Source organism: Cynoglossus semilaevis, chromosome 12 (assembly GCF_000523025.1).
Source record: "Cynoglossus semilaevis isolate Cse_v1.0 chromosome 12, Cse_v1.0, whole genome shotgun sequence".
NCBI classification, from domain to species: domain Eukaryota; kingdom Metazoa; phylum Chordata; class Actinopteri; order Pleuronectiformes; family Cynoglossidae; genus Cynoglossus; species Cynoglossus semilaevis.
Window position 1 is genome coordinate 12,689,906 of NC_024318.1, and position 14,900 is coordinate 12,704,805.

Consider the following 14,900-nt stretch of genomic DNA (forward strand, 5'->3'; position numbering starts at 1 on the left):
CTCAGCTGCAGCTGGTCATGTGGGCCACACTGTGGCTTCACAGAGAGTGAAGGCCACAGCACATTGGAAAAACTGTCATACATTTCAGAACATCAGATATTGTAAAGTAGTGCCTTCAGTGACTCTAAACCATGCTCTACAAAACAAACATGCAGCAGTGACATTCAAACAGTCAAGGGAATGGATTTGTGAAGGCACAGATTTCAAGCACATCAACGCAGCCTGGATGTTAGCTACAAGAGCCGTCTCCTGCGTCCAAAACCACCCTGTGATGCCACCATGCGCAGAGAGAAGGCGCCACCACCTATTACTCTTTCTGTGAGACAGACAATAGAGCTCAGCATGCTGAAGAACAGTCTTAATTGCCAAAGCAAAAGGAATGCTAAGGGTGTTTTTTATTTAGAAGTTATGAAAGATGAGGAGAAAACAAATGTTTAGAGAGCAAGAGAGCAAGGGAGTGCAGGGGAACAGCACTGCTACAATAATACACAAGATCAATACAAAAACCTAATTTTAAGTAATTTGAGCAACATCACCAATGTTGTTCCTAAAACTGGACCACAAATATTCTTAGTTTGGGGGCACTGACTAAATAATAATGCTGTTTGATAAATCCTATTGTACATTGTTAATAATGTACAATGACATGACAAGCAGCTGAGTGAAACCAGCTTGACAAAGGCACCAGTAAGGTATCCAACACAGTCCCACAATGCAAAAGTTTGCATCTGCCTTTAATGCATTCAACAAAAGACTAGACATCACTCCTTCTCATGAAATGTGTCCTGTTCAATGTTACAAAATGCATTTTGCTGCATATTCTTATATATACATTAATGGGAAAAAAATAAGAAATATAAATCTGGGCTAATAAAAATGAACCACATAGTAATACACCCACGTGTCTTTTGGACATTTTAGAATATCTTTAGAATAAATAAATACCCGGAGTGGAAAATGTGGCAAACACACTCAGATTGATTATTTTTAAATTAATTAAAACATGACCATGTACTAGCCCGTGTCTGCCTAAACAGGAAACTAATGAATACAAATATTGCAGGAAAACCACATTTTTAACACCATCTTTGAAATTATGACTTCTGCTTAAATGGCTGGTCAATAGTAGAACAAGTACTGTCTCTTTTCTGTCCCTTATACAGTTTGATTTCCCACTTCTTATTCTGCTGTGCAGTAAACCTGCAGTAAGTATAAACTGGGGCAGTTACTGTAGGTGTAAGGTTCATGTATTATTTTATGATCCATCCATTGATTTCTGATCTCATCTAACAGCTGTGGCGCTGGTCACTGGGGTCATTGCTCTAAACAAGACTGTGTATTTAACACTGTGAATTTAAGATAATAGTTATTTCACACCCGTGGCTGTTCCCCTGGACTAACTAAGGTGAATAGTTATTTGAAGTGAGGAGTCAATGCCACTACAGTGGCATGAGAAAGTGAGTGGTAGAGAGCGTTAAATAGAGAGAGAGAGAGAGAGAGAGACTGAAGAAGTAGTAGTACAAAGGAGAGAGAGGAATAAGTACAGAATACAAAGTGCATTTTCTTTCATTCAGGTGCACACATGCTGCTCAGAACACACCCCATACCTGCCAGAAGTCCTGCAGAGAGGGAGGGGGCAAAAGGGCAGAGTTGAGGCGGGGCATAAGGAAAGAAAGACAGGAGGAGGAGGAAGGAGAGGGAGGAGACGAGGAGGGTGGGGGAGTTTTTGGGGAAGATAATGGGGATTTAGTGGATGGAATGATTGGGGGGAGGAAAAAAAGTGGAGATTTTGGAAACCAGGGATTTGGCGATGATTATTCACGAGGAAAAGGAGGAGAGAGAAAATGGTGGGATTACTCGATATGTAAATGAGAGAGAATGGCTGACAATAGCACAAAAATATAAATCAACAGTTAACAATGTCAAGGTCAGGTCACGTCAACACATGATTACGGCTGCTGAACGCACGCCCTTATTATCGGGGTAGGAGGAGGAGACCACATGGAGTGAATAAGAGCAGATTAACTGATCCACAGCAGAGACGTGCAGTTAAACAACCGGCTGAGCAAACAGAGCAGTTTAAAAGCTTCTAAAATAAACATGTTCCTGTTGACAGGAAAATAAAAATATGACAAACAGAATCAGTCAATATGAGCAGCACTTGTTAAACATCTAGATAGGACATGAAAGGTTTGCCTACATAAAAATTATCCCAAGGACAAATAAACCCCAGCAGTAAAAGAGCAGGGACAGGGATGCAGTGAGAGATTTGAACACATGCACTTTTATCTTCTACTTCACTACAGCCTGACTGTATGCATGTGGCAAATCCCTCAGTGGACTGGGTTATTTTTACATTAAATCAAAAGCCCTGAGACACAGAGGTCTTTAGAGAGAGCTCCCTTGTTACTCTCACACAATACTCTACTCCTTCACCTTAATCACAGTTTACCACCTGACCCTGACCCATCCCACACACTTTAACACACCCTTCATCAATTCATGATTTACACACTTCAGACACTCCGCCGCTGTACTTGTCATGGCCATTTCATTTTGCACAGATTTTTTTCTCTTTTCAGTTATATGAGAAATACATTTCATGGCTTCTTGGCAGGAAAACCTAATGTTTATTCAACACCCAACTAGCCAGAGGTGCCAATTAGATCATTGAGAAGAAGGCGTGTTTCTCTGAGCCAAAATGGCTGGAATAAAGCCTGACATGGATGTCAGCAGCCGGCTACTTTAGTCACGACATATAAAAAAAAAATCTTAGGCGCCAAGCAAAGATTAGCACAATATCAAGGAGAACCACAAGACATTGCATTTGCCAGGCAAATAAGGCAGACACAGTGTCTGAATATAGGGACAACATTTACATAAGCAGACATACACAGCACAGTGTGACATTTCCATGTTACGCTGCAGAATTTAAATGTACATTGTATTCACTTCCACAGTCTCCTCTGTTTAGTCTCTAAAATGTTTTAGTACCAACAATATCCTCATGGTAACTGAGGTGTCAGCACATTCGTTCTTCCATTTAGAATAATTCACTTTTGTGAAACTGGCAATAAAAAGACAATGCATTTCATTAGACTTAAATAGGGTGTTTTAATCTAATAAATCTAATAAATCTTTTGGCTTTCCCTATGCTCCTTTTCATGGTTTTATTTAACAATCCTTCTCAGCAATAAATAGGACAGATGTTATAATTTTAAAAAAATTAAAAATAGGACCCATCACTCAGGGGTTTTGGAATCGGAGCAAACTTGAATGGAAATCTATTCTGTTGTCTTGCAAAATACTTTTTCTTTACCCATAATTGAAAAAACAAAAGAGCTCTAACAGAATTTTACATAGAAGGAATTCTCTGATGTAAAAACATAAAGTGGTAAGATTACTTCTGAAGGACAGGCAACCTAGTAAAGAACAGAAATGTACTTTTATTTTATTATGTTTCTGTATAATATATAATATTTATTTATATTATTATAATACTTCGTACCTTTCCATCATAGCGCTTCACCATGAACTGATCTAGTCCCAGGTCTGAAGGGGAAAAGGAGAAAAAACACATGCTAATTAGGAGACAACTAAACAAAATGGCAGACCAACTAATCACACAGCAACAGCATCAAGATTTAATCCCTGGTGTAATTATTAAAGCTCCAGTTCTCACTGACAAGTGTGACAAGATTAATATTGGTCATTTAAAGGACATTTTCATTTTGCCAAGTCTTTAATATGAACAATCCATCAGAGTTTATTTTGAAAATCCAGGTCAATAACGGTTTTACCAAGGGCATCTTTATACTGTGTATGTATTATTAACCTTTTAGCTTATGCAAAAAGGTTGCTTCTACTGAGCATTTGAGCATCAACTGTGAAGGTATATTTCATACATTTCTATGCTAAAGTTATTGCTTTTTGAAATATATAAAAACTGCTGTTTTTTCCACCAAACTAAATCAACCAAATATTTATCAAATATTTATCAAAGATGAGCATGCGTACCCCACACACTAATGGGATTCTAATCAGTAGAACATGCTAATGTGATTATACTCTAAATTTGGAGACTCGGCAGTTACCATCTGTTAAATAAATCTGTTAAACAGTCCCTATTTAGTGGTTCACTGAAGAAGAGAGAAAAAAAATAAACGGGTCGTATTTAAGTATCCCACTGTTGGACAGGCAGCGCAGTGACGCACAAAACGTTATCAACAAAATGTCAGGCTCTGTCTACAATTTGAGATAAATGTGAGAAGTATATCTAAGACTAAACATTCATCTAAGAAAATCGAAATTGTTGCACATTTTTTCAATTTAATCACAACCAGGACTCCAACTTACTGCCCCCCACTGTTGCTTACTTTTGAAACTTTAAATTGCATGTGAGTAAGTGATATGTTAAGAGAAATGAATGCATGTTAAAAGAAAAAAGGTGTGGAAACCTGCTGTAGTTTCACTTTCCCTTAGTAACTGAGGTGCCTTTAAAACAGTGGATTCAGTACATTCTCACAAGCCTTTGCTAGTTTATACAGAACCTAATAAGTCTTATGAAGTGCCACTGCAGTGTCTGTGTGTGTGTATGTGTGTGTGCTTGTGTCTACAGAGTGTTCTGCCGAGCTGAACAAGAATGGGGGTGTGATGTTCTTAGTGTGGCTGAAGACAAGAAGCACAGTAACAAACGCTAGCCAATGGAAGTTTTGTGCTCTTGTTGGCCATGAATTATTTCCAAATACAAGCAAAGCTGCTGCCCTTATTAGGCAGCTGCAGTTGCAGTAGTAGGTTGTACATTGCATACATGGCCCATCCTTGTGGCAACATATTGGCAAAACTGTGCACATGTAGTGTTGCAGCATAATGGCACTTTAACTGCTACAGTGGGATGTTGTGTAAATTGACCTCAAGTTTCAAAACACGAGGGAGAAGGAGAACCTGTAAGGACAGGAGATGGTTAACAATGATAAGTTAGATGAGGGCCTTACCTAACTAAAATTTGTCAATTTTAAATCAAACAGAAAGTCTCAAAGCAAACATTTTATGGGGTCCTGTAAAGTAAAAACAAATCCTAACTTTCTGTCATTGTTGGTTGACCCTTTAAGATCAAAACAAACAAAGATCCACAGATGAGGGGACTTAACTTTGTTTAATAGTTTAACAGGTGAACTGCTAAGGTGAGAAGGAAAGGCAGTGTAAACATGACAGGCTGCATGAAGGACGCAAGTTTGCCGTTTGGACTTAATAAGGACTTAATCCTTATTAAGTCCAAACAGCAGACTTGGGTTCTTCACTACAAATCCTCAGGATTAAATATTTATTTCACACCAAGCATTCAACCACCATCTGTGGCTCAGGTTGTTAAACTGTCGTACATTCATTTCCACACTATTCTTAATTGGAGTTCAGTGTTTTCATAAAACAGTAAGATGACAGACTGAAAGTGAAGTGGAACTTAAACACATCTGTGCCAAGTTAAGCTCACTGCCATCACAATCCTCCAGGGGCTGAAGATCAAATATCTCTCTCTGGCTTCGTGTGAGACGTCTGAGGTCTGCTCTGGTTTGAACCCCCTAATTGATGCACCGACTGCTGTGTCGTGATTCCTATTCCTGAACACAGTCCTTTGGGAGGGAGGTGGCTACACACTGAGCTATGAGGAGTGCTGAGCTGCCATGTGTGAGGTCAGAGTGGTCTGAGTTTGGTCATGTTCCACAAACCTCAGTCAGGACAGCTAACTGGAAACATCTCACCTTGGAAAGTGATGACCATGGAGTATGATCCAGCCTGCTCTGTTATACACGACTGGAGTGTCTGAGTGGAAGATGTACCCTATACCTTTGATGTAACCAAAAATTACTTTTTAGAAGGCCTGGTTTGTGGTTGCATTGCTTCCTATACTTTGGACAAACATACAAAAAATGAATAGCACAAAAGTTGCTGTAAAATTTAAGTAAGGGTTTTGTGCAGAAACAATTACCAAATGAAATGTTCAAATATTGTACTGTCACTGTCAAAATATATATTTATATTCCAGTGTGATTTATATTCTGTCACTATTGCAGAGATTAAGTGTAGCTTTATTTCCTTGAAATACTGTACATAAGATGAGGAAAAATGTTAAGGACTTAAAAACCTAAAGTGGATCTACATTTCAAATGTTATGAATAACAGCGTGATCACACATTTATGCCTAATGTTCCAACTTAATAAATCATCTCTACATGAAAAATAAAATGCAAACAAAAATGTGAAACCCTAGTAATATCCCTTTAGTTAAAATGAGAGGAATAAAATGCTTTGGTTTATAATGACTCTGTGGTGAAGTTAATCAGATTATAGCCGACTAATTAAAATCCTGATAATTAAAAGACAAGTTAAAGTGCCTCATCTCCTAGAGGAATTAAAAGCCCAAATCTGTTTAAACGTTGACTTGATGCCTCAGGAATAATAGACAAAGAGGGGATTCTGGTTACGCTGTGATGGTAACTCAGAGGAAAAACTCACTCTCAGGCTGCTTTTCATTAGGTGTGATGGAGCGGATGAAGTCCTGAGGCGTCATGTAAACCTCGGTATCTCCGTGCTCACCGATGACCTTCAGTGTGGCAAAGTAGCGGAAAATCTTGTCTGGTGTGGAGTAGGCTCTTATTCTGTTCTCGTACTCCATCACCTAGGCCAACAAACACAGGTGTCCCTTTAAAAGCATGGTCAATAATTTAGCATAAATGTCGGAGTGGGAGATTTCGGACACAAATACAAGTCATCAACAAAATTTAAAAGAACCTGCTATCATAGCATCTTGTGAATGGTAAGTAAATTATTAGTGAGTACAGGGTAAAAGAGGGATAGTGGTGACTAGAATAGGCTAATAGCAGTAGGAAAAGAAGTTGTCCATGGTATATTCACCTTTTAACCTTTTACATTTACCTTTAAAAAATATCAGGTGGGTGAAAAAGAATAGAGTGAAATGCAAAGGCAGAGCTAGTTATATTAACCACACAGGATCAATAATATAAAAATTACCTAAAGTTGTGAAGTAAAACCACCAATACAAAACATTCCAAATATAAACAGCATCACTGTGTCTTCAGTCTATTTAGATGTTATCACCTTGGGGATGATAACAACCTGCACATCCAGGGGAAGCAGCAGTGTACTATATGAGAGAGAGCAGTTACAGGACAGTCAAGTGTGAAAGTGAGGAGATGGAATGATGCAACAGTCAGATAAATTGTCATTTCTCCCTGTTGCTTTCATTTACTCAGGATTTACGTCCTAATAAAATCAGTATCATCCAAAGTGATGGAGACTTTAGTTCAATCTTTTGACATTACAGTTTACACTTTCTCCCCTTGTGTACAAACTACATCAACTGAACTGTGTGTGTGTTGTTTCCCCGACTGCTTCTTATTCATCTGACACTGGAGTGGTAAATCACTACAAGTTTGGTAAATGCACTGAATTTTAAACAAGTAAACCTACATTTTTTTTCTTGCTGCCTGCCTGACACTTGAGTGAATATATGTGAATTTTAGCCTTTTAAATATTTCTTAGATGCATTTATACAGAGCAAGGATTCTTATTATATTATCTTAAATCCATCATTGACTTTGGTCTTCTGGAGTTGTTAACCATACAAAGACTTTAAGTTATCATGGATGATAAAATACCTAGACTGAACACTAACTAATTGGGATTTATGTTCAAACCTTCTTCTATTCTACTTCAGCTTCTCTTTTACTTTTCTTTTACTACACTGAAAATGTTTTCTTCTGGACTGCACCCTACTGACTGACATTTTAATCTCGGAGTGGTCTGAGCTGTTCACTGCCTCTTTTACAACTCGGTCAGTTTTCGTTTGGTCAAGTCTGAATCTCTTTAAAAGCGAAGCTATTGACAGAACTTCTCCATCCAGTTCTTGACACTGGTTTATTGTCTTTCTGTTAGTGAGCATCAACAATTGTTTTTCTCAAGTCTACACCAAGTCAATGTGTTTTTACCATGTTGGTGTCACCAAAACTATGATCAACCTAAATTAAAAGACCAATTTTGTATTGGTCAGTTGGTTTGTTATTTCTTTGAATTGATACATGGATTATGTACATTATTTTTGCCACACAGTCTGTATTACTAATAGAGATGTTATACATCGACGGATATTATTCATGAAGTGCTTAAGACAGTATAACTTTATTAAACTTTAACAGCACTAAAGGCACTTAAGGCTACACTACACAATTTGGAGTGGTCATCATCACCCGACAGCCAACAATTGATAAAAAAACAAAACAATATTTGCCTCGGCATGTGTGTATGTGAAGAACAAACACCTAAGGAAAGAGGTGATGGTTTTTATTGGTTATTATATTAAGCACCATCATGAGATGAAACAGTAATTTAATGACAAGGAAAAATGTAGGATTGTTATCAATATTATGTCCACCTAAGGAAACGTTCACAGATTGCTGAATTTTAGTTGAAGACTTGAACTCTTGTGAATCCTGAGGCCATCTATATGTTTTAAAAGAACAATGGTTACTGTGACGTCATTTACAAATGTAAATATTGATTTGAGACCCTTTCCTATTCTTTTCTCCTTTTTGTATTGACACAGAGTCACAAGCCCTGTGTTTTTGGTAACACATTCAAAGCCCTTGTTCCCTTTGCATGTAGTCATCTAATTAAATGTTATGGGCGACACACTCCTGTTATTTACAATGGCAGAATTTCTTGCTGACTCAACTCGGGGGTCTGTGTAAATGTATCCTGTCAAAACACACTGGCATTTGCATACTCAGCATTGATTAGGAGGGTGTTCAAACACCCTTCTAAATGTGAAATAAATAGGGGGCAGTCTGAACGACTGGCTGTTTACAATTTATTGATTACCTTGCGGTCACGGAATCCAGAACGTGGCTTCTTTTTCTTCCCTTCTCCTGCTTCATCCTTCCCTTCTGCGTCTCCACCACTGGTCTCCACTGATTTCTCGGAGTCACTCTCGGACGTTAAAAAATCCTTTTCCTCTTCCTTCAGTTGCTCAGAGTGTCGAACAGAGGATCCAGCATCAGCATATGCTCTGTTTTTTTAAAAAAAGGCATGTTATTGAAATTGCACACTTCTTTATGAAAAGCGTTTTTTTAAAGAAATCATTAAAGGACAGTGGAGAGAAAATGTGCAACACGGTGTTTTGCCATTTGTGCAATAGTCAAAGTCTCACTTGAAAATTTTTCTGACGAGACAGAAAATTGGAATGATAGTAAAAGATAGCTGGTCTGTCTAGAGCAGGCTGAATAATTCAGTTTAATGAGACACAAGGAAAATGAAGCCCGGGGTGAAGACCTGGAACAGTCTCGTCCCATCGGCTTCAAATGCCCAGAGGCATCATCCATCACTCTGTGACTGCAGCACAGCCGTCATGTCCCCATGGAGCTCTAGCGTCAACATGCTTCTTTACCTTTTTGCCTTAACTACATCGGAGCCTCCTTAGTAATGGATAACTATAAAAAATGTGACACACCGGGGGCTACATCTTGAATGTTTACAAATAGAAAAAAAAAATCACAATTTAGGTAATTAATAAACAATAAAATGTTATCTACAATACATGCGTCTGTGGCTTGAAAACAAACGGTTTCACAGCTGCTGCTGTCTAACACTGTGTCTGACCCAGATCCACTAAATTTCAAGTTATTGTTATTGCCAAATGACATCTATTGCAGTGTTTTTTGCAACCTTTTTTGACCCCACGGCACAACCCCAAACAAAAATCTCACACAAAATATATGTAGTGAAATATAATTATCTTCTTGTTTAAATGACCTCAAAACTGACTAATATCTTGGCCTGTTTAGTTGAAGACAACTCTGATATACTGGCAGAAATTGAAGAAGGACACTCACAAAGATCTTCTTCAACAGCTCTGATTATCTTTTTTTAGTTTTCATAACCATCTGCAGAAGAGCAGAAGAGTATTTAATTGTTCTACTCTTCATGCTATGACAAGCTCTTCTCTGTTTCTCGTTACCAAGACCAATTGTTCTCATCAATCACATTTAAAATATTCCATGTTTTACAGACTGTGTTAACTTTGATTAGGTTAACGTACTTTGTTGATGTAGGAGATGTACTGCTGCTATCACCTCAGCATTAACAGACAAAGGGAAAGGGCCTTTCCTTTTGGGCTACAATTTAGTTTTAATGTTCACAATATAACTGCAGGGGCACGGATCCAACTGATGACCCTGAACGATAATACTAGCTTTACTGTCAAACTTTATCCAGGTCTGACTGGTCACGAACAGCACCAGGAGGTGTTCTTGCAATTTGGTCAGACAATGGACCAACAAAAAGTCAATTAAGATTTTATAGTTCTCAGCAGGCAAGCAGTACCCAGCAATAGTACCTTCTGTAATTTCTGTCAAATAACTTGCAGCTCTTAGCTGTGCGGAGACTTAGGGATGAGCCAAAGTTTATAGGAGACAGAGGGAGCTGAGTAAATACACCTGACCTGAATGTGTTTTTTATTTAATTCAGGCAGAAATGTGAGCGAATTAGAAATCATAAAAATAAAGCATTGTGGAAAAAGATGAAATATGACCAAAAGGCTGTCATGCAATATGTAACTCTGAAAATGGGATGAAACTTAGGGTTTTAGTCACAGCTGATACTTACTGTTTTTTCTTATGTCTGCAAATGAAAAAAATGTGTAACACTTACTGCACAAAGCCTTGTGTTATTATAAATCTGGGACATACCTCTTCCAGAGGAGTCCAGTAGAAGCTGACACTCCAGTCACTCCTGCCAAAGCTGCAAGCATCAACCTTCTCTGACCAGACCCTCTTGATGTACCACTGTGGTACCGACGGGACAGCTGAGCTAGGCCCAGTGAAACAGCAGACAACGCCCGCAAGCGGAACATCCTGCACTGTGGATAAAAACAGGATAACTTTCTGTCACAAAGACTAAAAAGCAGAACAATAACAGGGACATAATTAGCACACAAGAGTATATTGCACATAGTTTGGTAGCCATACAGACTTAAGTCAAGAAAAGTAAAGAAAACAATCAATTGAATAAACTTCAGAAAACATGAAAGTAAAAACTCTGGGAAAACCATAACAAACAATGAATAAAAGTAAAAGGACAAAAATGCATTTGTAGATTTTATAAGTAACAATAACAGGTGAACAAAAACTATTTGCAGTACAAGAGACACAGCTGAGGAAGAAACCATTAACAAAAAATAATTTCCTTCAAGGTTGACAACAGCATATTCAGCTCATGTTTGTGAATCCATTCTTTGTCTCACTTTCAGTCTAACTTCCGTCCAACCCATTACCATAAATACATCCTCTATTTGAAATGGTTGGCCAATAGACCTTGCTTACATGGAAGCATGGCTGCAAAAAGTACAACTAAAAGTTCCATTTGGGATCAGAATGACCCTAGGGACAATTACAGGGGTTCAATATTTGGCTTAATAAATATTTGTCATTATGACTGATCAGTTTTTAAGACAATATTTAAATAAATATGCATATATGACTACCTTTGAGGGTCACTCTCTTCTGCCTGCATTCAGAGCAAGGAGAGAATACACTGTGTGTCATATCATCTACAGCCCTGCACATATACCTGCTGTCTACTCTGAGCCTTCACTTGGAAATTTTATACACTTTCTAAGCCTAAAGTTCTTGATTCTCCTTCTAGCCAGTAAAATGATTTTTGAAAAATTGGGAGGATTTGATACTGTAAAGTTTTAAACTCACATTAGGCTACATCTGCTGTGAATTACAGTCACAATCAACTGTAAACACAGTAAATTAATTAAACAGACAGACTATGTTCAGTGGTTTCATTATTCACAGAGGACTATTAATAAATCTGTGGTAAGCTGTAGCACCAACACAGCAACAGCCATACAGGAAGTGACACTAAAATACGGTATCTATTGAAACGCTTTGGCAACTCGTAAAGATCTATGAGACAGTAGTGAGACCATAAAGATGCTGAGATCTTCACTGGAGTAACCAGGATGGACAGGATTATAAACAAGAAGATCAGAGGGACAGTTAAGGAGAAGACAATTCCTGAACATTTACCTTGCAAACAGAACCAAAGGAACTTGTGTTTACATGTGAGAAAAAGAAATTGGATATGTTGCCAAAACTCCTTTAAATTACTATAACAAATAGCATGCAACTGACCATTAGGAGGCCAAATATGATGTTTCTGTATGCAAAACAAATTAATAAACAAACGATGGATCTGGGACAATCTTCTGTGAGGTTCTTACTTACTCTCACCCTGACAAATCAAATTGATAATTAAATCAAACCTCATCTTCATACAAAGAATATATTGAAGTTACTGAAGAGACTAAAAGCATTAATGTCCTGGTTGATTTACACAGGTCAATTAAAAAACAGGAGAAAGCAAGGATAAAAGTAATTACCTCTGTGCTGCTAAGTTCCAGAGCTTTGTTTTAATGAGCCTTTTGGTACATTCATCAGTGTCACAGACAGACAATTAAACAATCAACAGGGGATGTGGCGTATGTGCATCTGAGAATCCACCATTTCCCATTTAAACTGCAAGACGGTGGACCTCACTCCACTGATGCCTGAAGCTGCCGCCTGTCAATACCCTATTAGGAATCCAGACACTAATTGTGAAAATTATTTGGCAAAAAAAGATGAGCAGGCATATGTTGGAATTTACAGCAGCTTGTGCAAACAGACTGGAAGGTCTGAGGCTAACAGTGGGTACACATGTCATTTCTGTGAGCTATTTATCTTTTTTCCTGCTCTCACGAGACTACGGGGTAAAATAAAAATGGGAGCTTAAGATGACCTGACAGATGCTGGTGAATCAAGTTTGTAGCTATTGGGATTTTTCTGTTTCCAAGTTGCAAACAAAAACAAACACAGTATATGAGTGTGATTGGAAACAACATGATTAAGGCTAAAAATATTTTCTGTGCAGAGCTCCTCCCTTCTGTGTCTTCAAATCTCCCAATTTGGAAGCTTAATAACACTGAGGAATTCCTTATGGAGGACTGAACTTGTACCTTGATTTCACTGAAAAAGAGTTTGTATATGAAAGCAAAAAAAAACATCTACCCAATAATTATTAGAATAAATCAGCAACACATGTACAGATGTGAAAAACAAGTCCTTGATGAAGGTGACTCACACCATCACTTTCCACCTCACACTGTCCAACTGGATTTTTTGTACAGCAAAGGTGCTCTTAAGTAAGGGTTTAAGATGGTTTAAACAACATTTAACAAAAGAACACAGATTACTTAAGGTGTGTACTCACACAACCTCCTCTGTTAGTGCTGTTCTCTCAAGCCTGCAAATGCTATCAACTGCACCACTGTGCAAACAAAGCAGGTGAAAGATCTGTGGACAAGGTGGTTCTTCCAAACTGTCTTTGTGAAGGTGATGCTAACTTAACACTGTGTTCAGCCATGTTGTATTACGACACAAAATGTACAGACACTGTAGACATCACATATTTCTAGGATGTACATAGTTGGAAACTTAGACAACTATGCATTTACAAGGTTCATAATGTGTCATAATTATGTAAAGCTTGTAACATCATAGCACTGTGCTTTTGTTGTGATTTCTCTTAAATGATGTGATGTACAAAAAAATATCTTGAGTATTGTCTGGAGGACTTGTCAAGTACATCTACGGGTTTGTGTATCCTCATTTAAAAACTACTAGTTTATGAAGTTGGTAATTTTATTTGTTTTTTGTTAGTTATATTTTAATATAATGAGATTTATATAGACAAAATTATTGAGATAATGGCGTTAACAAAATTATTAACATTTTGTAACCCCCATTGATGGAAGGGGTTTTCATGTGGACTCAAATTAAATTAAATCGTTGTCATAATACCTGCACTAAAATAAATAGGTAGTGTCTAAAGATGATGTAATTACATCTACTAATATTATGGGAGATGTTTGTGTCAGCGCCAAAGAATACCGTGATAAAGATCATTGCATTTGATGACAGTAATGTTTTAATAATATAAGGTTACAAATGTACTGTTATTGTAACAATTTGTTGCTGTAAAGCAAAGTTTACCATTCAGATGCAAATGACCCGACGCTTTGTTTTTACCACTATGTTTATGCTCCGTGTTCAGTAAATACTGTTCATTGTATAAGCTTTTATATGTCTGCTACCAAAACATATACTTCGCAGCTGCAACACATGTCTGTGTTTAAGATTCATCACTATTGGTGAGACATGTTTAACAGTGCAAATGTAGCAGTCACAAGAAACGTTGCATGAGTGACAGCTCTTGGAAGCTAACAGGCTAACGGAAAATTAAATAATTACAGCGGTTACAGAGAAAAAAACTGGACAGTCACGCAGCTGCTAATGTCAGTGTAGTGAAACTGTTACTCACATTTGTTGACAAGGAATCGCCAGTCAGTCCAGAAAGACAACGTTTTGGCTTTACTAAATGTCTTCAGCCCCCTTGTATAAACAGATAAAACGCAGAGGCGAGCACAACACTTCCGCATTCAGCAGCGTGGGGGCGTGGCTACTGCTACTGCTCCGCCCTATGCAGCCCAACCATAAGAGAAGAAAAAAAATCAGTCTATATTTTTTGTGTAGCACTGTTGATGTTATGTTGGTCAAATTACGTTCTTAATAATTAAATTAAATCAGAATCGAGATCAGCTCTATTGGTAAAACAGAAAAGCACATATAAGGCATTTTAAACTAAAATAAAGCTAAAATGTCAATAGATACACAGAGACAGTAAAGAAATTCACTCACTAGAAAATGAATGTCTGTACTTAACAGGAAATCTCCTTTTGTTCCTCTCTTCCTGTTTCTCTACCCAAATCTTACATGAGTTCA

At 37.7% G+C, this 14,900-nt stretch overlaps 1 protein-coding gene across 4 annotated transcripts in view; it reads right to left on the reverse strand.

Moving 5' to 3' along the window:
* Positions 1–14,596, reverse strand: part of micu1 (mitochondrial calcium uptake 1) — a 28,204-nt gene extending 13,608 nt beyond the window's left edge. For 2 of the 4 annotated variants that reach the window (XM_008322283.3, XM_008322281.3), the window contains exons 1-6: positions 14,440–14,596; positions 10,761–10,930; positions 8,896–9,082; positions 6,514–6,676; positions 3,509–3,552; positions 1,608–1,619 (exon numbers count right to left, since the gene is read on the reverse strand). In XM_008322283.3, the coding sequence (XP_008320505.1) occupies positions 1,608–1,619; positions 3,509–3,552; positions 6,514–6,676; positions 8,896–9,082; positions 10,761–10,924 (570 nt within the window). In that variant the 5' untranslated portion in view covers positions 10,925–10,930; positions 14,440–14,596. The remainder of the gene's footprint in view (positions 1–1,607; positions 1,620–3,508; positions 3,553–6,513; positions 6,677–8,895; positions 9,083–10,760; positions 10,931–14,439) is intronic. The other 2 variants (XM_008322285.3, XM_008322284.3) reach the window with 1 other exon arrangement.
* Between the last annotated feature and the right edge of the window lie 304 nt (positions 14,597–14,900).